This window comes from Grus americana, chromosome 15 (genome assembly GCF_028858705.1).
Source record: "Grus americana isolate bGruAme1 chromosome 15, bGruAme1.mat, whole genome shotgun sequence".
Classification (NCBI taxonomy): domain Eukaryota; kingdom Metazoa; phylum Chordata; class Aves; order Gruiformes; family Gruidae; genus Grus; species Grus americana.
The window spans coordinates 17,574,242-17,600,122 of record NC_072866.1 but is presented as its reverse complement, the minus strand read 5'-3'; the positions used below and the strand labels follow the sequence as shown (position 1 = coordinate 17,600,122).

Here is a 25,881-nt window from a genome sequence, read left to right as displayed (position 1 = left end):
CATCTCTGTCCTTCTTTGAGCTGGGCTTATAGAAAACATAAACTGTACAACCCCTCTAGCTGCATTTTTGGGGTTTTTTTTTGTTTTTAAGGTTTTTTTTTCAACAAGGCCCTGGTAATACAACATTCGTGTACATTCTGAGTTTTCACGTGACCTCCATGGAATTACTTAGGTGTGTAACACAATAGCCATCTGTTTAAATGTTGGCAAAACTGAGGCTTAAGGTATACATATTTTTTGGACACAAGAAATTAGAAAATTCTTTTAATTCAACTCTTTTGAACTCTTCATTATTGTTTTTAAATAACCAGGTTCCTCAGCAATCAGGCTGTTAAGGGGCATGGAAAACTAAGACCTGAACCGAAGCAGTGCAAAATATGATATGGTTCACAGCATGTTGTTGATCTGTATGTTCCTTGTGGGTCAGCAGGGTTAAGGGCTACAGTTTTAAGACAATATTTTTCCAGTTTCACCTTTTCATATGTTAAACGTTGGTTAGTAGATGTGTTCCCTTATGAGGATGACACTTCTTCATAGTGAAAGACCAGCTCCTGCGACAAGGCACAAGATGTTGCCAGACAAATCCTGCAGTTCTCTGTAGGTAGCTGTAATTTGCCTTTGGCATGAGGTCCTAATTGCTCTTTGCCCTCTTGATGTGAAGACAAAGTTCAACAGCTTCTGTAGCCACCTTAAAAGTGTGTTATGAAATAAGTGTGAAACATTTGGTCGTGTTCTGTGTTTGGTTCTGTAGAGTAGAGCTCCGTTCTACAGAACTGAAATCAGTTAACATTAAGGCATGCAGTGCAGTTCTGGGGTACTGGGGCATGTTGAATTTCCCAGTTTTCTGTCCTTGTTACCAGAAAGTTGATCATTGGTTGTTTTTTCCCTCTATTACATATACATGAATTTTAAGTCATACTATCAAACTTTGCCTCTAAAATGGTTTTGCACTTCCCATCGTTTGTTCACGGTATAGCCTTTTGAACCCTCCTACATCCCCGTAAAATTATTTTCTCTGTTCTCCTATGAGAAAAAAAGTTGTATTGCATTTATTGCCACAGGATGTTGTGGGTTGCAATATTTCTCCTGTGGATGGATTCCAGTCAAGAGATGAGTCTCTATCCTATTTGTGCAATGTTGTATCAAAAGAAGATGGATCTTTCAGCTTTCTTTCTCTGCCAAGTGGGAAATACACTGTGGTAAGTAGCTAGAAAGTTCATTGCTTGTCTATCCATTGGATTGTTAACCTTCATTTTCTAAACTAGATCATGCATAATGTTATAGCTGTTAATCATAAATAGTTGAAATATTTTTAATTGAATGAAGTAATTGGAATAGGAACCTCCAACCTAAAGTACCTGATGGTGAAGTGAGTTCCTGTGAGAAGGCTCTGTGGTGTGGTTTCTGAGGAAGGCCTTATTTGCCATCAGGCTCTGAATGACCTGGATACATTGCCCACTCACAGAACAGCACGTAGAGCCTGCCGGGAGACTGGAAGTTTCAGTTGGCTACAGCCACCTCATGTCCTTTAAGTTCTCTGGTTTCTTTTTTGCCCATTCTCTTTATTACATCCGGGTAGTGTGGGAGCATGGTTGTCTGTGCTCTGCCTAGAGCAACGGTCCTGCAGTCTTAGTCTGCATGATCTAGCTGTGGGATTCAAACTTCTCTTGTTCCTTTAACCCTTCTAGCGATCATATAGTCTTCTATCTGTAAGCTTGTACACATCCAAGTACCTTTGCTGTATTCTGAGTAGAGGGTTACTTTTCTGTCTCTTTGGATAATCTATGTGGTTTCCACCAAACGGTCTTGAAATACCGCCTTTGTTCTTGTGTCCATCCCTCTGAGTTATTTTTTCTGGGAAGTTTGCAGCCCATTTGACCCTTCATAGAGGTGTCTGATGGTGATAAGGACATGGAAAATGGTAAAGGAAAACAATTCTGTCGTCATAGCTTCTTACGAGTCAGTGATGTGTCTTCTTTCAGATACCATTCTACAGGGGAGAGAGAATTACCTTTGACGTTGCGCCATCTAGATTGGACTTCCTGGTAGAGCACGACAGTTTACAGATTGAGGTAAGCCAGTCAGAGGAAATAATCTTTTTGTGCCATTCATTCCTCCAAAAGTATAACTGATTTTAGCGGAAAGCAGGTGCGTTACAGAAAAACTTCTCTGTAAGAAGTTTGAAAACGTTTGTTACACGTACCGTCTTGCACAACGGGTAGAAGACAATATCTAGCATCGTGCTGTATTTCCACACTTCAGTCCTTTTTACTAGGAAGGAACAAAATGGGGAAAGGCTGTCTCCTATGTTCACTTTCGTGTCCATGTTGCAAACAGATAGTAATCTTTCAGGTTGCTTAAATGTTCTCGTTCAGATTGTCGGATCTCTGGAGAAGGGCCCGTGGGTTTGTGTGGTTTGCAGAGTGCCTTGTGTAATGGCGTTACAATTTGTGATTTGAACCTTTCGAACTGTACTGATGCAGATAAATTGAGAATCTGTTCCTGGACTTAAGGGAACAGTATGCCTGGAGGTTGATACATACTTTCATTCTGATTATCCTGGTGCGTTTTCTTCCTAAAGCTGGAAATAAATTTCCTTTATGTGTGTTCGTGTGGAAAACAGTTGGTGTTGATTGCTGTAGGTGTGTGTTTGCTTTTACTGAGTAAAGATTAATGTTAACTGTTTTCCCATTTCAGCCTGTTTTCCACGTGATGGGTTTCTCTGTCACAGGCAGGGTGTTGAATGGTCCTGAAGGAGAAGGAGTTGCTGATGCCGTTGTGACTCTGAACAGCCAGATTAAAGGTATGCAATGGTCTTGGTCTGTGTTGCTACAGGGAAGCCTTTATTAAGTTCAAGTACAGGACTAGTGTATGAGATGGAATTAACCCTTCAGGATAGTACACTGCTTTTGATGCAATTTATTTGAAATATTAAAGTAGTTTTCCTGAAGTTGCTTAATTTTGCATTTTCTGGCTTAGGTGAAAGTATTAGGTGTTCATTTGTTTTACTGTTGAAAATTTCTTATTTTCTTGCAACCATATGCCAAATTGTGCTTTGAGATACAGAAACGAAGGTTGGTCTAGTAAGAAAGCGTAATACTGTTCCTTTGTTGTGCAATGTAAATTAAAAATAGCCTAAAGCAGTGCATGCTCTCTGGCTCTTTTGACACGTAAGGATAGACAGTCAACGCATGCTCTATTTTTTAACTCTACTCGTTATTTGTTACAGTAAAAACGAAAGCTGATGGCTCTTTCCGCCTTGAGAACATAACAACAGGTACATACACAATTCATGCCAGGAAAGAGCATCTTTTCTTTGACACTATTACCGTGAAGATTGCACCAAATACACCTCAGCTAGCAAACATCATTGCCACAGGGTAAGTACTGGTGTCATGATGAGAATGTAACTTGATGTGTGGACAAGGTCTTGAAAACGGGTGGTTCTTTCCCATGTCATGCCCAGCCTTGCATACTGTTGTCAGGAGCTAAATGTTGCTTGAGAAATTCAAGGTAAATAGGGCAGCGTGAGTGCAGGATAGTGTTTTGTCCACAGTATTTTGCTCAATCCTAGTTAAGGTTTAGAGCACCCCCTTAATAACCTCTCCCTTGCAAATGAAGACGCTGAGATATGGGTCTGTTGAGCGATTTTAGAATGGTATGTGAATGAAGAAGGGAACAGAGAGGCTTTCTGCCATTGATGCTGCGCTTCCTGTATCCTCCTCCTGTGCAGGAGTGGAGTTACATAACCATCTGGTGTTGTACCAGACTTCTACATTTTATTGCTCGCTCTCGAGGTCATAGTTGTCTTATATGATTTGTCTTTTCCTTGTTTGTGATTCTTGGACTGCTGGGCACAAGCCTGTGTAACGTGGCAGCATGATTTGGGGAGTGTAAGGCACTGCAGTGGTTGGAGATACAGCGTAAGCTGAGGAAGACAAGAGGGGCATGGTTCTGTGTCCAGGAGCTTCTCCTGAGGAGGAAGCAGTGGCAACCTTCCAGAGAAGTGAAAACTAGGAATTTGCTGAGGCAAATGGCAGCTAGCTCATACAGACTTAGCTAGCTGATTAGAAAAAACCCCTGTGTGCTGTTAAATGATCAGTTACAGGTTTTTCAGTCACTAAATATGTTATGCTATTAAAGATGAAAAATAAAACTTAACAGCTTCTAATTTGTTGTCTTGTCTTGTGTACATGAGTTTGCGCTTGCTCCACTGTTTGCTTATAGTATCTCTTGGATATGAACACTCCTTCAGGAGAAATCCATTCCAATTCATGCGTTAGTACCTCAACGTGGTGAGGTTTACCTTTTAAGGAAGTTTTAAAACAAGTATTTTTTTGAGCTTTGTCAAATCAAGATGTTCATTCCGATGGCTGACTTTTATTTATTTAACAGATTCAGTGTGTGTGGCCGGATCTCAGTAACTCGTTTCCCTGACACAGTTAAACAGATCAGTAAATACAAGGTAACCATGATGCCTCAAGACAAGGACAAAGCATCACTGGTTACAACAGAAACTGACCTTCACGGAGCTTTTTGTTTTAAGGCAAAATCGGGTACATACAATATTCAGGTAAGCATGACCTTCCGTTTCTTCACTGTAGGACTGTCCTGAGGTTTTAGAAGACTATAAATAGTTAATTTCTAAAATTTGAGAAGTTGAATTTAGATTTTCTGGGTCCTTTTCTCCTGTTTGCACTATTTAAACAATGGCAGCTACTTCTTTTTTTTTTTTTCCTTAATAAGCTGAGATTCCCATGCTCCTTGTCCTTTGCACTTGCTAAAAGGAGATCAGGCCGTTGGGGTTGAAAGCTCTTATTTCTCTCTCTTAGTTGTGATGTCCCTTAGACCACTTCTTATCCTAATATATTATCCTGTGAGGTACACATTACATGTCTCACTTTCTTAGGTGCCTAAATGGTTCCTGAGATTATAGGTCACAGCAGAACCTATAGCACAACCGCCATGAATTTGCATCGTAGAAGAGAGCGCAGGCTGGAGGATAAGGAAGTGCATGGTTATAAGGCCTCAACTGTCCTCGCAGAGAATGAATAGCCTCATGTAGAGCATCAGTACATCCTGAAGTGAAATTCACTCAGACTTTTGAAACTGAGCTGTTTGGAGGATTTTTAGCTCAGTTCGATTACAGTTCTTTGGAGGATTTTTAATAAAGAATTTTGAAAAGCAGATTTGGGAGGCAGGTTTTGCTTTGCCTGGGATATACAGTAAACATCCATTTTGCTACTTTCTGATAAGTTAGTTGAACTCAGCAGAGTGGGTGTATTTGGACTGGTGTCTAAAAACTGGTGATGTTTTGATGTCATATACTCTACAGGTGATTATCCCAGAGGCTGAGACCAGAGCAGGCTTGGCTTTGAAACCCAAAATGTTCCCTGTTACTGTTACAGACAGACCAGTAATGGATGTGACCTTCTCCCAGTTTTTGGCATCCGTCTCAGGGAAAATCTCTTGTTTAGGTAAGCCAATTTTAGAAGTGAAGTGGAAATGGGAACAGAGAAGTGTAGCGCTGCATGTGTGAATGAGTGCGGTTTAGATCCAGACACTTGCTGTGGTTAGCCCTGTCAGCAGATAAGTAAATTTAACTTCAAGCACATACATAAAGCAGCTCTTGTTTTCAGGGGACCTTACAGCCTAATAAGGTACCTTAATAAAGTTTGGAGTAAAGTTATGTATCTGTTTGTAATACTTGCTAAGAATAAGCAAGTATTTCTTCCTGAGGACAGTATTCTGACCTGTTTGCCTTCCTCAGGAGATGGGTAAGTTCTGGAAGGAAATGATCCTGGCTGACACTAGGGATACTGTACATCAATCAGAGAAGTATTGGAGGCAAAAAAGACAAAAAAAAAAAAGGCAATGCATATAAAAACCTGTATGATAGAGGCTCAAGCTGTTGATAGAAGCTTGCAATCTCTGTTCTTTTTCGTAAGCTTTTTGTCTGTCTTTTAGTCTGAGTTTCCTCTCTGCTGCTCTTTTTCTTGATTACCCACTGATTTCAGCAGATGACGATTGGAGCTTGACTTTTGTCATTTTTACCCCTTCCATTTTCCTCTCTGAACCCTCTCTGCACTTTGTGTTCTGTCTCTCAGGTGTTTAGTGGGCCCTGCAGTCTCTGCAGAGCGAGGTCGACCCAGGAATTTAATGTTGGCCTCTGGTTGTTACTTGCCATTAGATAAAATATGATTAACAGTTTCAAACTTCCTGAAGAATGCAAAAAAGCACTGGTGAACATGTGCTTAAGAAATGAGAGTAAGAGTTTTAATTGGAAACATTCTCTACTGGAAGAGAGTAATCATTTTGGTGTTGGTACACATGAAGCTTGCTTGGAGTGGGGGTTTTGGAGGTAAAGCTGGCAAGTCAGAATGCAGTCTCCTTTTCTGTTGTCTTTTCTGCACAGATGCTTGTGGTGATCTGATGGTGACATTACAGTCTGTGAGCCGCCAGGGTGAAAAGCGCAACCTGCAGCTCTCTGGAAGCATGGACTCAGTGGCCTTCACTTTTGAAAATGTGCTACCTGGCAAATACAAAGGTAGGATTATGGGGAAGTGCTTCAGGTCTTACCTTAGTGGCTAAATTTGTGAGTTAATCCGTATACTTCTGTTGTTATAGATACCATTACAGTATGCCCAACATGGAACTAGTACTGAAACTTCAGAGAATCTGGAAAAATATAATAGTGCATCAAATTTTCTTAATCTTGTATGTTTAGCCCTTTTGTTAGCTTACAAATAACTGCTCCCCTAAGTTTTAGGGTCTGCATGACTGGCGTGAGGAAAAAGGGCTTTATCACGAAGCGACTTGTCCCAAGCCTAAGAACAGGGGCACACCCTACTGCTGCTGCTGCCGGAGTACCTCTCCCGAGAGCAATATGGATTTTGGCCAGCCTGCCTTGGCCTACTGTGAAAATACATTGTTGTCCAGGGAAAGGTGTAGAAGGAGTATACGCAGATTGCTCTCTTTATACACGAGGCAGAACATCTTTCCCAAGTTAGGTTCTGATGGCCTCTAGGCTTCTTTGACTCTCACAATGGCAGTGCACATGCAGAACTTTCCAGGGTGACCAGACTTTGTTGTTCCTTTTTGCAATAGCTTTTTTGCTATGAGGTGTGCTGGATTCCTGGTGATGCTACAGTGCTGTGAGCCAGGTCTGTTACTACAGTCCTTGTTGTATATTTGCCTTTGAAGGTTGTTGTCAGGGAAGTTAGAGCAATACAAGCTTTTTATACCACAAAACCTGCCCTTATTCACACAGTTTTACATTACTAAAACGCTTTGTGTGGTGTGTATTCTAGTAAGCATTGTACATGAAGACTGGTGCTGGAAGAACAAGTCTTTGGAGTTGGAAGTCATGGAGGAAGATGTTTCAGGAGTAGAATTCAGGCAGACTGGATATATGCTGAGGTGTTCTCTTTCTCATGCAATTACACTGGTACGTAGGTAACAAACGTCCTTGTATTTTTTAATGAACTTGTGCAGGTAGGTTGGATTATGTCTGGAATCAAGGCTTTGTCGTGTCACTAGGGAGTCTTACAGCACAGCAACATCGATGTTAGAGTGCTTTGAGATTTGTCTCGTAGATCTGGTAAAATGGTCTTGTGTTGTTAGCTGCTATAAAAGAGCATTAATGTATCTTTAGGCAAACACTGTTTTCATTTGGTTCTTTTGTAGTTACTAACAGTGAATTGTGTTGTGGCTTCACAGGAATTTTATCAGGATGGGAATGGACCAGAGAATGTTGGTGTTTATAACCTGTCCAAGGGAGTTAATAGATTCTGTCTTTCAAAGCCAGGTAACAGCTCTAAAATGTTAGTTTTAAAAATGAAAAAGAACCAGTCAACTAGTACTGCTGGGAATTTAAAAAAAAAAAAAAAATCTGTTGTGGTTTCTGAGAGGCATTGTTTTATTTACATCTGTATATAAATGCTCTAAGTTTTTAGAGTTCTCCTGCTATTTAGTCCTTCACCTAAACGTAGATTCCAGAAGTAAAATAATTTTTTTTGGACTCGATGAAGGGCTTTAACCTTTGATGGATGAAGAACACGTTAAAATAATCTTGTTCATATGGGTTTTATTTGTCTGCCACGTTAGAATGTGATAACCATAGGGTTATCTATAACAAGAAAAAAGAATGTTTTGAGATTAGTTTCTTTTTTTTTTTTCGCCTTTAAATGTGTTAGAGCAAATTCTGTGTTATGGCCCCTTAGCAAAACAGTGAACAAATGTATTTGGTTTTGATTCAGTTTTCAGGTTTGAACATGTCATCCTTAGAGCCAGTGGTCTCACTCACAACACAATAGTACAGTGGTTCTGTGACCAGTCAAAGGATATCAGCTATGGGACCACAATAGGTTACTCCTGAGCTTGTTTGGTTTGTTGAGTTTGTAATTATGTTTATCTGTAGTGATGCCTAATTGTGTTTTGTACCAGTGTGCACAGCTTCCAGTAGTGATCTATGACTGAACAGAGGTGAATTAATTAACAAGTGTCTGTGTGAAAGGCATAGATAGATAGTCAAATTTGGTAATTGTTTCTGTACCTCAGGTCTCGTGCTCTTGACGATTCAGCCAACACAGCTGAATTTTTTTTCAGTGGATCATTCTTTGGCTTAATGTTCACAGGTGTATACGAAGTGACCCCACGTTCCTGCCACCAATTTGAACATGAGTATTACACTTATGACACGTAAGAGCAAAATCTGGTTTGGATCTTATGCCTGTCAATATGCTTTCACAAAGCTGCCTTCTGCTGCAGCTGCCTTCTTTCAGCAGTTCAGGGTGTGTTGCTGTGACTGGCTCTAACCAGTAGAGGGAAGCTTCAGCAAAGTGTATCAGAGGTGTTCTCTTGCCCTTTCTAGTCTTAAAAAAAATAATCAACTAATGATAGGCTTTAAAGATGCTTTTGCTACTTTGAATGGAGATTTTTGTCAGCCTTCTGTCTGTTTAATGTTGGTTTTTCTTTATAACAAAGGAGAGAGATTTCTGTGGAAACTGTTGATCGCTTATGAGAGTTGAAATGCAAAAGATAGGATAGTAAGTTTACTAAGAGGCATATCCCACCATGGTACGTCCCTAGTGCTGTGACTTGATTCTGCTCACCCTAATCCCAAGTAAGCAGTGCTGATCTTCCTAAGTCAGCCGTGTTGTGTTATTTATTTATAGGTTATAGTCTGGCAATGTGCTTAATGGCTCTTTGCTTCCAAAAAGAGGATTTCTGCTCCCAGACTGCTTCTAATTCATGAACATGGCAGAAAATGAATTCAGCATTACAATCTGATTCTTTTCTGCTGTGTTAGTGAAATAAAAGTACTTTGAACAGAGATAAAGGAATTGTGCGTAAAGGAATTGTACATGCGAAGTCAATCAAATCAGCTTTAGCTTGAGAGGAAGCAGGAGGCACAAAGGAAGGAATTGGCTTGGCCAATGTCATGCAGTGGTTTGGAGTTCAGAGCTGGAAAATGCTCCCTTTCCAATATTCTATCATCTCAGCACTACAGCTTCACTGTGGAACTTGTGTGTCATCTTCATAATAAAGCACTTCAAACTTAGGGATGGGAGCACAAACCCTGCTAAATAAGGTTTGGTTATTTTCTTCAGGAGGGGAGCCTTGAATTCATCTCTTTGTTACTTTGATTTACAGGTCCTCTCCTAGTATACTGACGCTCACGGCAGTTCGACACCATGTCCTTGGCACGATTGTAACGGATAAACTGATGGATGTGACTATTACCATTAAGTAAGAACAAAGAAGTCCTGGGGCTATAAAAAGTGGAAGAAAAAGACATCTCTCTCATAAAGTTTTACTGTAGTTTTAATACCACAGTGGCTGCTTTCTAAGGGGCTGGCATCCAGCTCTAGACTGCTAGAGGTTTTTATGCTAAGCTGTGCTTTGAGGTCTTTGTAGATAGATAAATAATTCCCAGCCCTCATTTTTAACATCGTCACTTCGTTTCAATATAGCCCCTTTCTGCTGATGTGTCATGATAAAAAGGAATGATATTCTGAGTTTTTATACGCTTTAATGAGCTGAAATTTCAGAATTCAGAGGGTATTGTTTTAGCTTAGGTCTGAGCTGTTTAGCACTGACATCTATTTTTTTTCTTTTTTTTTTCCACCTCAGAATGGGAATCTGCTGCTTTAGAGCATTGTTATGATGTGAAGAGGGTTATAAAAGGAAAACCATGCAGAGTGATTACACACTAATGCGCCAATTTATGTTTAGCTGAACAGACAGCTCACTAGGGAGCACTGATTTGTGAACAGCTTTAATTGTGTGAGGTGCCAGATCTGCCTGGAAGTGTCTGATAATGATGAGTGCTTTATTAATGCTCTGCTGATGTCCACTTGTTCTAGACTATGGGTTCTCAAACTTCTCTGAGAGTAGAAAACATCTTTTCAGAGAACAAATTACCTGCAGAGCATTGCCTCGAGTTCCCTGAGTTTAATGAACCTATAACTGCAACTACTGGGCAACTACAGCAGCTGGAAAAGAACCACTGAGACAGCAGAGAGCCATTAGGATTTTAAAAACACCTTAGTGAGGAGGTGAATATTATACCGACCTTCTGGGCTGGTTGGGTTTTTTGAGACGATTGGCAAGTGCTTTGGAGGCAGCAGACAAACTGTCTCTGTTCAAGCCTGCCCGATGCCTGCCTGCCTTTTCAGCGAATGCCATCAGCATAAAAGGGGCAGCTCTGGATTTAAAAGCAAGCCAGTTGTTTTAACAAGTCTGTATTTGTGTACCAGATCCCTGGCAGTCGCCTCTTAACTTTCACTTAACCAAAAAAAGCCAAACAGCTCCAACCAAAAATACCTTACCAATTTACGATGATGGCTTGTTATGTTTGAAAAATGAGACTCTGTGTGTATCCGTACAGATTTTTTAATAGGTTTTAAGACCAAAAAAAAATTTTGGTTTGTTACGTTTCTGTATTGTCTCTGGACTCCAGAGAAAGGATTTAAGGCCTTGTTGAAACTTAGTTTGATAGAGCAAGAGCATCTGTTTCTCTTAAAATCTTGACAAAAGAGAATATAGGTGAAGACTGAAGTGAGAGACAGAACTATCCTGATAATCTAAGGTGGTTGTAGGAAAAGTAATCGTGATCATTTCAGTTCAATCCTCACAGAATTTTGCAGTGTTCTGCAACAGTTTTTCAGAATATTGTAGAAGAGAGAAGATAAGATATAAAGGATGGTTGGAGACAAGAAGAAATTGCTAGGAAAGAGAGGATGCAAGATCAGGGAAAGTGAAACGAGATACATTGTTCTGAGCTCATGTAAAGAACTTGGTTAAATTTACCTAGTAATCTGTTCAGTGGACAGTGACAGGAGAGCTGGGTAGTTCAAATGTATAGGGCAGCTAGGTTAGAACTCAGAGCTTTTCCTGGGAGTTGCCAGCTACTGGAAGTATTTATCTGTGATAGAAGTTGTTTTCTCCTAGTATACTGTATTCCTGAGAGGTATGTTCTGATGGAAAGTTCCTAGTACTGGAAAAAAGGAGCTTCCCCGTCTCTTTATTTTGTATAACTCATCCTTTCCGCATTAAGCTTGTTCTCAGGTTTGGAATTCCAGCCTTTCCCTTTATGTCAGGGCTTTGTTAAAGGTACTCTTGCAAACTGGTCCTTGGGCTTAAGAATTTACCACTCCGGCTGGCTTGTCAGTGCTTCTGTGGGGTTATTGCCCCTGCAGCAGAGCTGGTGTCTGGTACTTAGTGCAAAATCAAGACTCTCTACTTACCACAACCAAGGCTAGGCTAAGACGCCAGGCTCTGCCGAGTGGTTGAGATGTAGGCCTGTGGCGGTGGCTCTGCAGTGGGATGCTGAGGCACGGCAGGGCGGAGGAGGAGGCAACAGGGCCGTGACTTCTTGAACGGTTATAGCATGACGGGGCAGAACTGGTGAGAGTTGCGTGTACGTCCTTTCCTGCTAGGCTGGGTAGATTACCTGTGGTGGCTATGAACGAGCCTTTCTAGTAGTAACTGATTCATACGGATGTTAATAGCAGAATTAAAAAGAAGTAGATTTAAAAAAAAATCCTGGGACTTGTCTGCTGTGGTATAAAGGCAGTAATTAAGAGATATAACAAGCTCTTATCCTTCCGTATGAAAGGAGATGATTTTGTTTTCTCCTCCATGTTTTCAGGTCATCCATTGACAGTGAACCTGCCTTAGTTTTAGGGCCCCTGAAATCCGTACAGGAGTTACGGAGGGAGCAGCAGCTGGCAGAAATTGAGACCCGCCGACAGGAGAGAGAAAAGAAGGGTCAAGAGGAGGAAGGAACAAAGCCACCAGTGCAAGAAATGGTGGAGGACCTCCAAGGACCATTCTTATATGAATTTTCATACTGGGCAAGGTAATACCGAGCTCCAGTGGACAAGGGGTATTCTTTGTGCTATTGTGTGGTGTTTCCACCAAACAGAACAGCAATGTATTTCATCTGGGAAAGAGCTGCTGTAAGGGTACCCCTGCCTCTTCTTGTTCACTTTCAGCTCAATGGAAACTAGTACATAATAGGAATTTTGCTTAGGTTATTGTTGATACTTTGTCCTTGGAGTGTTTAGATGGATTCTTGGGTCAATATACAGTACTCTGTTCTACATGGGAGCTGCTAATTCCATTTTCTTCTGATTGTATCTTATTTGTGGTTTATAGGTCTGGAGAGAAAATTACTGTGACACCGTCATCAAAAGAGCTGCTTTTCTACCCGCCTTATGTGGAAACAGTTGTTAGTGGAGGTAAATATAAATAAAATCTAGTTTGAAAGGAGTAGATTTGTAAGGCAGAAATGTATCCTTATAGATGAACGTATGAATAGCTCTTCAAAGGTGATGTTAGTTTCAGTTGCAGCTATTTCTTCAGGCCAGTTTCACTCTGGAATTTGGAAGCATGGGTATTTGGTAGAGGGTGCAAGTACAGTTTTTCAGCAGAATGTGCTTCAGAATTGTCAGGGTTATTGTCAGCCAGCTGACGCTGATGTTAAGTCAGTGTCCATCAGCCTCCCAAGTGAACATACTTTGTTTGCAAGCACTAGAAAATGTTAGGTACTCCTTTTTATGTGCTCTTTGTTGTGCACGTTCTGAGTATTTTGGAGGGAGGGAAATAAAATTTTACTTCTGTCATGAAACGTAACACATGCTGACCTGAATTTGACCTCAGAAAATTTTGTCACAGTTCAGTGTAATACCAGCTAGAAGGGAATATTGGTGGAATCTTCTCCATGTGGCTATTTGTAACTGAACGAATCCTCAAAGCACTTAGCAAACCCGGAATGTTCGTTTTGGAGATGCGCTTATAGCTTTGGAACTTAGTTATTGATTTTGTGAATGTTCAAATGTTTTAAGATGTGTTGAGAGGCCATAGAATTGTGCGAGTTGATCTCTTATTCTGAGGTAAAGGAACATCAGCTGATCATTTGGAAATAGTTAAATTCTTGCTATAAGACAGAGTGGTGAGTGTATTTTTGACTTTCTCGTTTGTCTTAAATCCCCTTTGTGACGACCAAGAGAGTTGCCCTGGAAAGCTGATAGAGATTCATGGAAAAGCAGGCTTATTTCTGGAAGGGCGAATTCATCCTGAATTGGAAGGTGTTGAGATTGTCATTGGTGAAAAGGGAGCAGCTTCCCCGCTCATCACAGTTTTCACTGATGACAAAGGTGCTTACAGGTAATTAACAGATTTATTTTCGTCTTCTGGATTCCTTAGTTAAAGTGCAGTGGTGACCTGACAACATGTGTGTGCGATCCAAGTGCTTTTTTTTTAAAGAGAGTTCTTCTTTCCTTTTATTTGAAGCGTTGGGCCGCTCCACAGCGACTTGGAATATACAGTTACTGCTTCGAAAGAAGGGTTTGTTTTGACTGCAGTAGAAGGAACAGTTGGGGACTTCAAAGCTTTTGCTCTTGCTGGGGTGACGTTTGAGGTAACCTTCTAAACACTTTGGGTTCTGAATGAATAGTGTGTGCATTTAGAGCTAGAGAAGCAACAAGTTAACCCACGTGTCCCAGCCAAACGCAAATGGCTGTGGGATTTGGGGATAAGATAATTTTGTCCCAGGGAAACAAACCTCAGTGGATGAGCTTAGCTGTAGACCATGAGTTGCCATGCAGAAGATATTTTGCAAGGTTTATAGAGTGAAAGTTAGAGCCTGCAGTCCAGAAGACTGGCTTTACTTGCTTTTGTAGAGTTGGACCACCTTCTCTTAATGAGTTTTATCCCTCAAGGTGATTTTTTTCGTGTACAGTCTGGTCCAACTGCTGCCTGGTTCTGGTCTTTGGGATACTTTGTTCTGGCCCCCAGCACATCCTGTGGAGTGACAGAGAAAGGCTGGCTGTTCTGGTGACGTTGGCTGTGTGTGGCTGTGACTGCCCGGGTGCTGAGAGCACAAACTTCTGTAGCCCGGCAGTCTTGCAGGAGGGGACACGCTGCAGATGTGGCTACTTTCCTTCTTACAGCTCAGAGCCAGCACATCTGTGCACTCTGTAAGGGGCATCTGAACTGATCCCTTCTTTGTAAAGCAACCCTTGCTTACGCTTACAACTATTGCTTTTCCAAAACCAGATCAAATCGGAGGATGACCAGGCTCTTGCTGGAGTTCTCTTGTCTCTCAGTGGAGGGATGTTCCGGTCCAACCTCCTTACACAGGATAACGGCATGCTGACTTTTTCCAATCTGGTAAGTTGAAATTAGTTCTTCTGAATGTGGCTGCATGTGCGATGCTGTGTTCATTTGCCCTCCAAAACAGGGATGCTGTTGGCTCTCCTCAGTGGCAGGGAGCGTTTGGTCTGTGAAATCGTAACCCACAGCGAGAGATGTGCGTCCCTCAGAGTGGGCAGCACTTAAAGTCTTAGCAAATGAAAGATGTGAAATCTAACCTGGCAAGAGATTCCTCCCCAACAGGTAGTAGGTGATGTTGATTGACCTCTGTTACTAATCTGCAGTCTGTAAACATGAGACAAGCCAGTTTGCTGATGATCATTTCAGAGTCTTTAGAGGAAAGAAATCTAATTAGATTACTGATCTGTACATGCATGTAGACATGCCTGAATAGTTTCCTTGCAGGCATCTTTCTCTCCTGGGCACTTCCGTGTCCTTGAGGTCTTGCAGTAAGGTTTTGGGGCCATAGTTTCCTTTCCCTCTTCAGGCTTTATCACTGGTGGAGTTCCATTGGTTTATTGTCCAATGTGCTCCCTGCTTTTTAGTGCTCACGTTTTCCAACCAGTTTAACCTACAGTTGGGACAGAGAACTTTAGCTCTTTAGGGAGCTCTTACAGAAACATAATTGTTTGGAGTAGGTGAATTTTTGTGTCACGGTCAGCAAACAGCTTGTTTTTTGCCTCTTCGCAGAGCCCAGGGCAGTATTATTTTAAACCCATGATGAAAGAGTTTCGCTTTGAACCATCATCACAAATGATTGAAGTGCAGGAAGGACAGAATCTTAAAATTCGGATAACTGGTTACAGAACAGCTTACAGGTCAGTAGAGCTGAAATGCCGTGCAAAATGCTATGTACTGTATCAGGATGCATTATGCAAAATGTGTGCTTCCTCCTGATACACCTCTGTTCTGAAGGTTTGAGGGTACTTTTGAAGGCACGATTTAACTTTCTGATGCTGTGTATAAGTACTTTTTTTAGCCTTTTCTCATGCGTGTGGATATCTACATAGCTGAGCCCAGCTGGCAGGAGCGTAAGGAGAAATGTTGCTATGAAAGCGCTGTGTCAGTGGCACTGGAGTGGCCTGTGCCATCTCTAGTGGGACGGGAGAGGACTATTGTAGGGATGGCAGGCCAATTCAGGCATCTGACTTCAGGATCCTTCCTTTCCTTGCCCTCAGGGGTACGTGCTGCTTGCTGTTCATGGAGCTTGGGGAAACTTGGATTCCTAAAGTTGTGCTCTGAACTGCAGCTAAATCTCATGCTTTGAACAGTTTTACATATACATTATAAATTCCCCTTTTCTACTCCATGCTATGCTAAATATATTAACTACTTTTTCCATCAATTATAACAATAAAATGTCTTTTAAATGTGCAGATACTGGTTCAATGCACATCTGTAGCAATTGGTTCTCTTTACACCTCTAGCTGTTACGGCACAGTTTCTTCTTTAAACGGAGAGCCTGAGCAGGGACTCTCAGTAGAAGCTGTGGGGCAGAAGGATTGTAGCATCTATGGAGAAGACACCATAACTGATGAAGAGGGCAAATTCAGGCTCCGTGGCCTTCTGGTAAGGATTAGAACCCTCTGTCATTTACTTAGTGTGATAATGGAGCAGCAAAATGTGTTTTATTAATTAGGTACCAATTGCTGGTTTCCCATCGCATTTGCTAGCTCAGGTTCCCTTGAGTCCCTCTGTGTTCAGAAACAGTGTCGTGTGCTGAACATTCATTCTAGGGAAGGGGGAAAAGCTTAGAGTGTAAGTCTGTGGGACTTGCTGCCAGCACGCTGCTGGCCTCCCACAAACACCGAACGGTTCCCACGAGGGGACATGGCCCCCGGTCGATGCGCTGAGTGTGTCTAACGGGCGGTCAGCAGTGTTCAGGTGTTACACCAGGGAATTTTCTGAGGCAAAGGAATTTGGGGAAGCATTTTGTTTCTCTGGTGAAAATGCTGTGACAGGGTATTTTTGGCAGGACGTCAGGTGTATGTATGATGTCGGTTGTACAGCATGTATGTGAAGTGAGCTGTTCTGCAGGAAACGGAATTTATGGGACCTCTATGTATGGAGTAAGCAATTATGCTGAAGTAGAAAGCAGCATTTGATCAGGTTTTAGCCCTGTTTAATGTATTTTCTTTCTAGCTAAAACACTTCACAGCAGATGATTTCTTTTAATAGTGTAATGTAATAAACTAGTGAAAGTTCTGTGATAGGCCTTTTGTATTTGCTGGCAGTAAACACCCTAATGGTGTTAGTGAGTTAAATTTTCTGTTTGGGATAAGAAAAACTTTAACTGGATAGAGTTAGATCTGTTTGGGTGATGTATCTTAAATGGCATCTCTTGCTGTCTTCTAAAATTAACGTACGTATGGTTCAGAGTTGGGATTTATCATCTGAATGTTGCTTTTAGCCTGGTTGTGTTTATCATGTCCAACTCAAAGCTGAAGGCAATGATCACATTGAAAGAGCTTTACCACAGCATCGGGCAATTGAGGTAATTTTTTTCTTTTTTTGTAGTATCACTTAACTATGAAATGCATCTGTCAGGCATTATGTCTGTTCTATCAGCAGCAATGCAGTTGAATGTGTTCTGTTTAGACAAGTGGCTTTCAGCAAGTTAGCTCCCTAAAGACGGGCCCCATATTGTGTGTCAGCACCGTAGCTTAACATTGAAATAAGGTAAAGCCCAAGCAGTAAACAAGTGAAAAGGATTCTTTCGCAGTCACAAAAATGGTACGTCAAGAAATAAGAGAATAAATGTCTAGAATACCTTTCAGCATTTCTTTATGACGTGGAACAAAGCCCTAGCGACTTGAGGATGTCATAAATTGTCATATTATCCTATCTTTGTATTTAGTTACTGAACGAAAGATAGATTTTGTCATGCTTTGTTTGGTCCAAATCCTACAGTCTTGATGTAGATGAAATTGTCATTCAGACTAGCGAATCTTTATAAAATGTAATAATAACTTTGAATTGAAAACTGATGAAATCTTAAATTAAAGATTAAAAATTCCTCCATCCTTACAGATTCAGATTAGCTGCCTCGCATTTATCTCTTGACATCCAGCAAAGGTTAATTAGCCTTTGTTAGTTGTCCAGAACTTTTCAGTGGGAGATGGCCGTTATTTGAGGTCAGACACGTGCCTGGCCAGGGTGCCCTCTTCGCAGTGAAACAGAAGGGCAGAATTCTTTCAAGTCCTTAGTGTCATCTTGCTGAGAGTGCTTGCTGGTTGGGAAGGGGAAGAGAGCGGAAACCCGATTCCAGAAAATGATGTGAAGGTTTTGTACCGCGAGTGACAGCTGTATGCAGTAGCTTGTATGGGCAGTGTCCTGGCTAGCCTGCCGCTTCTCCAGGAGGGAGGCGTGCGAAAGGCACCCGCAAGAAAACCGGGCAGCCTCGGTGGTGCCGGGCTGCTGATACGGCACCTGGCCTGACCCCAACCTGTCTGTTTCTGTTGGCTTCAGTAAATGTCTTTCCTTACTCTGAGCGGGGTTCAGATTGAGAAACACAAGTGTTTTGTATTTTAAACAATTTCGAGGAATATAAAGTTATGTATTTTTGAAGTAGGTTATTTTATGATATGAGCATATTCTTTGTTAATCAACTGTATAAACATCCTAGCACGAATGTTCAGACATCAGGCAGTCGTGTGTATGTAACTCAGCCTCTTCCAAAATAATGCGTGCTTTTGATACTTCTTCCATTTCTAGTTTAATTTAATGCCATTGGCCTTGTGCTGATAATGCACAAGTCTGTAATTGTGAGCTGTGAACTCTGGAGGAAAAATACTTGCAATTGGAAAGCCTTCATGTTTCAGTGTGGTTAGTATAGAACAAAATTCATTTCTTGTTTAGAAGTCAGAGCAATATTTGTGCTGTGCTAACTGTTCTCTGGTAACTGTTCCTCTGTTGGAAAAAACATGACTGTGATTTATGTTGCAGGTTGGGAACAGTGACATTGATGATGTTAATATTATAGCGTTCCGGCAAATTAATCAATTTGATTTAAGTGGAAATGTAATTACATCTTCCGAATATCTCTCCACATTATGCGTAAGTTCAAGCCTTTCATCTTTGTCAAGTGTATTTGCCATTGGTTTCCCAGTGGTTTTTGGTGGGGTCACTGGAAATGGCTCAGTAGCCAGAGCACACATTTAATTCAAATTGTGACTAATACTTTAATGAAGGTGAATTTGAATTCCAGATAGAAGTAAGATTCCAGTGTTCCTCACTGCTTTCCTTCAACGTTTCCATTTTTCATGGAGTGTGTTTTAAGAAATACTTTCTCAGGTTGGCCTGTACATTTCTAGGTCTGCTTCCCTGATAAGGGGTGCCCTCTCTGTAGGGAGAGCAAGACACCAGGGGTGAAATGAGTCCTCTGTATCAGAGCGCTGCATTGATTCCTGAAATATCTGGAATTCTTGACGTGCATGTCTGCTAGCGAGAAGATAGCATATGAATGCAACGATAGCATAGGACACATGAGTTTAAAAGTGCAATTATAAGAGAGAGTACGAGACAAATAGTAAAGTTGAAATTTTCAAAATTCAAAAGACTGCACTCTGGAAAAACTTTCTCAACATGTGCGATCCTTTTGGCTTAGGGTGCAAATGCTGGAAGTATCTGCAAGAGGTGTTAGTGTGCTAGGAGTTACAGTACCATTTCTCAGGCTTAAGTGTTACCTGCAAATATAAAGGCAATGCCTGGGTTCCTTTCAGACTAGTCTGTTATGCATCTCACCTGCCAAGATCTCGTTATTGAGCTGCTGGGTTTTTTGGGAGATATCCAAAGGATCCCACACTCAGAGCAGGTGTGAAGGGAAGATGTATCCCCTTACTGAAGAGCAAACTCCCATCTTTCTGGGGAAATTTAGACGCTTGCAGTTCCGCCTAAGCAAATAGGAATTGATGTCAAAATGTAATTCTGTGGAAGTTACCCAAGCCTGTTCCTGTCTCATTTTAGGTTGGGTCTTGCGTTGCATGCAATGCACGTGTGCTGTTGATGGGTACACATCATCACCCTTGCTTTCAAGGCAGAAATTTTTCTCTTTGAAAGATGCGCTAAGATTCAATACGACACAAGGTTTTGTGACCTCAGTCTGGTCCCTTCTGGTTGCGTAGGCTTGATGGAACAACTGGAAACACTCTGGTGGACTGTGGTTGGAGCTGCAACCACGGTAGCACTGGGTGGAATCAATGACAATTTCGTTAGGCCATGTCTGCAAGGAGAGCCAAGTCTTGGCAAATGCCTGATCCAGAGGTTTACAAGCAGTGGTGTAGAGGCTGCTGCAGAGTGCTCCCCAAAACCCACCGCTTCGCTTCCTGGTCCTCTGGAGGAGACGTTTGGGTGTACGGGCAGCCTCACGTGAGGAGGGGCTGCTGCCCCTACCAGCCTTATTCAACTATGATATGACCCTCTTTTAATTATGCTGGTTTCTGAGCAAACTATTTGCTGAGGACTTCAGGCCTATTCTGTAGCCTGAGGATGTCTGGCTTGTTGAGTAAGTGTAGAGAAATTGAAATCAAGCAAAATGAGCCTATTGGAAACAGAAAGAACCCCAGCTGCAAACTCCTGTGAAACTGCTGGGGTTATTCAACAGAATACTCAGTTCTGGTGGATTCACAGCACAGACTGCTTTGAATACAGTACATATGTGAAAATGGCAGACATCAGTTGTTCCGAAATTATTTCAGGTTCCGTAAAAAGACTGTTTCTGTGACATCTCACGTCCCAGATTAGAACAATTCCAGGTGTTCTTACTTGACAGCTTTCTGTTTATAAAACTCATGATGAATTTTGAAGTGCTTTTATTCCTCATGATGTGGGATGTTTGAAATATCTGTTGTGGTGCAGGCTCAGAAATACCTGGTTTGTGCTTTCTTCTTTCCCTCACAGGTGAAGCTCTACAAAAGTGAAAACCTTGACAACCCAATTCATACAGTCAACTTAGGCCTCTCCTTATTTTTCCATTTCCCACCACTGCTCCGAGATGGAGAGGTAAGAATATCGCTGAATAATTAGCTCAGCTCACTTTAATTTTTTCACCTCGGGACACTGAAGTGTTATTTCTGGTGTGCCTGCAATACTGTACTCACGCTGGAGTGACCAGCGCCTCACAAGATTTGAAGCCTGGTAAACTGACTTTTGCCTTTAAATCTAATTTCATCTCAGACTGCTACTGGTGCCGTAGACTGAGCGTATGTTTTACCCGCAGAATTACGTGGTCCTCCTGGATTCTACGTTGTCCAAAACACAGTATGACTACACCCTGCCTCAAGTTTCCTTCACTGCTATTGGATATCACAAACACATTACGCTGGTCTTTAGTCCCACTGTAAGTACAGAATGACTACTTAAATGTTCAAGTGCTCACCTTGAGAGCAGTGTCTGGTTGTATAGCCTGCATCTGTTGTGTGGTCTTGGCCAAACTTTCTGTTAATGTCAATGTGAAGAGGTTTATGAGGGGCATTGCAGTGGCAATGAGTTCGGATGTGGCCACGTTTACGGCATCAGGCAGGGCTGCAGTAGCCTGGTGTGTTATGGGAGGCAGGGAGCTCGGGAAGGAGCTGTAGCCATGACACGAACGGAAGGGTTGCGGTAACTGGGGGCTGAAGGAGAAAGATAGGATTGTTGTCAGAATTCTTTTAAAGACTTCTGTGTAGGTGAAAGCAGTATCACCAGGCCAAAAAGAGAGCTTTAGTTGTTGGAGCTGAGGTAGAGTGTAAAGCAGAGGAGGTCTCAGAGTATCATTGAGGAAAGCTGCTCCCTTGAGACAGAAGTGTCTCTCTGCACCGCTGAACAGTGCTGTCAATTTAGTGGTGGTCGTTCTGTAATACTTAAATGACTTAGTTCTTTTCTGCATCACTGCATGCTCAGATGCCAGGGAAACGAGGGAAACGTGACATGGCCATTATAAATGGAGGGTGCAGATGTGCCTGAAAGTTGTAGTGCTAGGACAGTTGCTGTAGTGTCACCGCTGGGATCGCAGAGGTTTGAGGTTTGGGCAGCATGTGAGAGGCGAGTTAAGCGCACCAGGGAAGTGGAGACTGACCAGCAGGGAGTTAGCTTTGCAAAACAGCAGCCCCAGGAGGAGGTAATAGGTGAATGAAGCTGATCGAGGGGACTCCTTGGAGGAGAAGGTGAAGAACAGCTTAGAGCAGTACTTGGAGGGAAGCTGGGGAAGGGCTGGATGTGCCACATGATCCTATTGCTGACGTTGCTTAAAGCTGAGGGATTTCATAGCCAAAATGACTGTTTTAAAAATAAATCCATGGTCCTCACTGTTTTCAGAGAAAGCTGCCTGAACAAGATATTGCCCAAGGGTCTTACATCGCGTTACCGCTGACGCTGCTTCTGTTGTTGGCTGGTTACAACCATGATAAGGTGGGTCATGGAGTTTTTTGTCTTACCCAAATATTGTTGTCCTATCAATGAACACTTTGTCCTGTGTTAGGTGAGGGTTTGTTGAGGTGGTTATCCAGACAGAGATGCAGTCAGCAATCGCCTTATATGACATCTTTTAAGAAAAGCCACAATGTAGCCACATTTTTGGACAATTATCTTCATTTAAAAAAGCTCAGTGTGAAGGTGAGTTCCTGTGCCGTTTCTGAATTTTGTCTTCTCATTTGATGGCTCTGGGAAAAAAAAAACAATACAGCATCATTCAAATTCACATAACCAGACTCAGTGATAATAGGAATGAAAATAATTATTTTATTGGCTTCAGGAGCAATCAGACTGGAAATAATCTTGCAAGTCATTGAGTCTCGTCTCTTTAGCTTTACACCCTCCCTGGCAAAAAGGTCTCAAGAAGAATATAGCTACCTGCTGTATAACCCCTTGTCATTGTTAACAAGCCATGCTGTTCTAGTTTTCTCTGATATGACTGGACTTCTGTTCTGCTGGTACGAGAAACTTGTCTGTGCAGTTTGGTTTCCCCTCAAACGTGGGTAAGACAGCGCAGAATGTGTGATTCTCCAGGACTTTCTACAGTGTCACTGGAAGCGTCTCCACTGAAAACAGCGGTCATCTTCTAGACTCAGGATTCAAACTGCTGTTCGTGGCTGGATGACTTCAGGGAAAAAAGTTACTGACAGTCACTTTAGGTTTTGATTATCAGAAATTCCCAGCGGATTGGTTTGATTCCTTCCCAAGATTTGCTGGCACTTTCTGATATCTCTGCAGATGTGCCATTTACATAACAGATTCTGTCTGCTTGGGGGTGCATGGGTCTAAAGAACATTATCATTCAGACCTCACGTACCATCGTAATCACAAGTGGCTTCCCCTTTTTTTTGCCCAGCTTATTCCCTTGTTGCTGCAGCTGACAACTCGATTGCAGGGAGTACGTGCTCTTGGACAGACAGGTTCTGACACAGGCGGCTCAGAGGATGCAAAGAGGCAAACGAAAAAACAGAAGACAAGACGGACGTGAGGTGAAAGGAGTGACTGCGTGAAGTGGTGCTCTGCCAAACTGGAGCCTGAGGAAGCCAAGCCACTAAAATGCCTTTTTGTTGAATTTGCGGACTTTCCATTTTTGTTGTTGCTGCGCGAGTGCCGTTTGTCACACTAGGTCCATTTTGGTTGTAAATTTTCTACGGAGTCTACGGATTTCCTTGTTGTAAAGTAATGAAATGAATGCCTCTGCTGTCACTGTGAGTGCATCTCCTGTACTTGAAGACAATTCATTAATGTTTTTTCTCTTCAGTGGAGCAGGTCATGCGGTCTTCATTACTGATTTGTAAAAGCAGTGGTGATAGACCATGTGACTTCACTTTCAGTGTCTAGATTTTGGGATCATTTTTCCTTACCTTTTGAAATATCCACTTTACAGAAACAGCACATTGGGATTTTACTAAATCAGTGGTGCTTGAAACAAAGTGTTGGGGAATATACATAAGGTGGTGAATGATGTCTTTGGCACTTCCAGTTCAGCAGCTTGATTGAAGAGTCTGTCATCTGCACAGCTGTGATTTCAGTTCTTATCCAGTGATTATGTTATCTTTGATTAAGTTCAAGTTTTTGCCCGATGAAGACAAATGGTTAGTGTCAGGTAAGTTCTGTTGGTCCTACTGCAAAAGCCGTGTTTAAATTCCAGTTTCACCCTCAGTGTGATCTCTTCAGACCTCCAGTGTTCCTGACGTGGCTCCAGCAGGTTGTACAGCTCTTTCCAAAGCTGTCTGGTGCTGTCGGTGATGCCCGCGGCCCGTGTGGTTGTCGCATCTGCTCAGGCCACGTGCAGCCTTCTTGCCAACTGATGATCAATTTCTTTTACTTTAAGAAATGTGAGCTTTTTGAAATCTGCAACGTGTACAGTCCCAACAATGTAGTCTGTAATAAATACCTGTTTCTTACAGGCTCTCTTTTGATTCTTGGTTGAAGTAGACGGTTGGACATACACAGTTTAAATGTTAATGGGGCTTTTTATTGACAAATAGTATAAAGGTTAATAGAGCTTTTGAAAGATGCACTTAAATGCCTACAAGTATTGCAAAGACATTGGTACTGCCAGCAAGTGGCAATGTTTCTCTTTTATAGTGCTTGAAATAAAGTCCCTTTACATTTAAATATTTAAGCTTACAAACCCTACCGTTCTTAGAAATTAGAATGCAAAAAGTTTTATGCTATTTTTGTTGGTATTTTGCATTAGTTTGGGCCTAAATAATTAAAACTTCATTTGGTGATCATTCTAATCTCTCCGAGGGAAATTCTATCAAGATCTTATTAAAAATTAAGAATGTCGAAAAAGCATGTATGTATAGAGTTTGAGATGAAGCTCTAATAAAATATCATGCTCTCTGCTTAATGACCTTGAATTTTATATTGCTGTGATGAAACATCTGCGGGAAAACAAAGTGGAGTAAGACTTACAATAAATTGTACATTTTCAGTACATCTCTCTCTTAAGCTGGTGAATGTTAAGAACGATATTGCTGCTTTGGGGGAATGTACGAGGAGGAAATGCACGTGTCCACGTGCCGTCAGGGGACTACCAGATATTCTGACCTCTGAGCTGTGGGACTTGCTGATGATTGACCTTAAACATTGGAAATGCTGTTAATAAAAAGAAAAAAAAAAAAAAAAAGAAAGTGTTAGCACTTGCTAATTTAATCTTTGCTTCCAAACCTAGGATTTCCCCAGTGTCTCTTCTCAAAATTTGCTCTCCTTTGCCTTCTGCAGCACACCGGTGGCCCACCTGCTTCCAGCCCTGTGTTGGAGATTTATTCTGCTTTTGAAGAGTGTATTCCTAACAACAACTATAGCTTGCAGTTTCTCTTGGCAGAGAAGGCATGGCACTCTTTGAGAACACGGGGAAGACGAATGCATGAGATCATTCTCTAAAGCAGAACTGACGTACTAAATGTCAAGAAACCAGTATCTCCAGTTCTGTTTGGAAACCAATGATGAGAGGCATGGACCCAAGCAGAGCAATCAGCGACGTGGTCTCTCCAGTCCCCGGAGCCACGCGTGTAAAGCGAGGACAGGCTGAGCCGTGGGCGGCCCGACGGGCGCAGGAGGAAGGTTTGTGTGGACGCGGAGCTCTGCACGGGCCATCCCCCGGCTGCGTGGCCCAGCTCCTGGCAGTGCCTGGCACCGCTGCCTCCTCCAGCCTTCACCGCCGACTGGGGTGGCGGCACCTCTGCCTCCATGGCGTCACGGAGCGCGTAGCTCAACAGGGTCTCCTTCACACGCGTGCTTCAGCGCAGAAATGGCGCGTCGGTGCGGGATTGCTTTCTGTACTCTGAGCGGAAGGTTTAGGGTTTGTTAGCTCTGCGTAGCTAGGGTTTGCAAGTGGGTTTGTGCTCTTAAAACCAAGACTGCCATAGCAGTTGGACCGGTCTCTTGAGCTTTTCTATTGAAACGGTCAGTGAAAGCTGCTTGTGGCATCTTTAGTTTATGTTAACACAGAGAATAAATGCAGAATGGGACGAACGTAGATGTTGACTCCTACTAGAAAATTTTCAAGGCTCGATATTTACTCTTCTTTTTTGCAGGCACAGTAGTGAAAGAATGATTAATTCATTTGCTTGGTGAGCTAAATATCGGCAAACGGGTGAATTCTGTTGGAAATGAGAGTAAGGCCCTCCGGATAAAGATGGCACTGCGTGTTACTTGATTTTTCTATCAAAAGCAACAATGAATATTACATATTTGGTTGGCTCATCAGTGATGCACAGAATTCTGTTGTTTAAGAATGAAATGGGTCATTAATATTGA

At 42.0% G+C, this 25,881-nt stretch overlaps 1 protein-coding gene across 1 annotated transcript in view; it reads left to right on the top strand.

Moving 5' to 3' along the window:
- Nucleotides 1-24,472, top strand: part of LOC129213291 (BOS complex subunit NOMO1) — a 28,170-nt gene extending 3,698 nt beyond the window's left edge. Inside the window, exons 8-31 of the mRNA XM_054843077.1 lie at nt 1,062-1,199; nt 1,983-2,072; nt 2,698-2,803; nt 3,230-3,380; nt 4,396-4,573; nt 5,336-5,477; nt 6,416-6,547; nt 7,311-7,447; nt 7,720-7,807; nt 8,637-8,700; nt 9,655-9,750; nt 12,155-12,364; nt 12,664-12,746; nt 13,515-13,674; nt 13,801-13,927; nt 14,566-14,679; nt 15,352-15,479; nt 16,089-16,230; nt 17,072-17,155; nt 18,607-18,717; nt 20,560-20,661; nt 20,879-20,998; nt 21,955-22,047; nt 22,967-24,472. Of these exons, the coding sequence (XP_054699052.1) occupies nt 1,062-1,199; nt 1,983-2,072; nt 2,698-2,803; nt 3,230-3,380; nt 4,396-4,573; nt 5,336-5,477; nt 6,416-6,547; nt 7,311-7,447; nt 7,720-7,807; nt 8,637-8,700; nt 9,655-9,750; nt 12,155-12,364; nt 12,664-12,746; nt 13,515-13,674; nt 13,801-13,927; nt 14,566-14,679; nt 15,352-15,479; nt 16,089-16,230; nt 17,072-17,155; nt 18,607-18,717; nt 20,560-20,661; nt 20,879-20,998; nt 21,955-22,047; nt 22,967-23,098 (2,928 nt within the window). The 3' untranslated portion in view covers nt 23,099-24,472. The remainder of the gene's footprint in view (nt 1-1,061; nt 1,200-1,982; nt 2,073-2,697; nt 2,804-3,229; nt 3,381-4,395; nt 4,574-5,335; nt 5,478-6,415; nt 6,548-7,310; nt 7,448-7,719; nt 7,808-8,636; nt 8,701-9,654; nt 9,751-12,154; nt 12,365-12,663; nt 12,747-13,514; nt 13,675-13,800; nt 13,928-14,565; nt 14,680-15,351; nt 15,480-16,088; nt 16,231-17,071; nt 17,156-18,606; nt 18,718-20,559; nt 20,662-20,878; nt 20,999-21,954; nt 22,048-22,966) is intronic.
- The last annotated feature ends 1,409 nt before the right edge of the window (nt 24,473-25,881 follow it).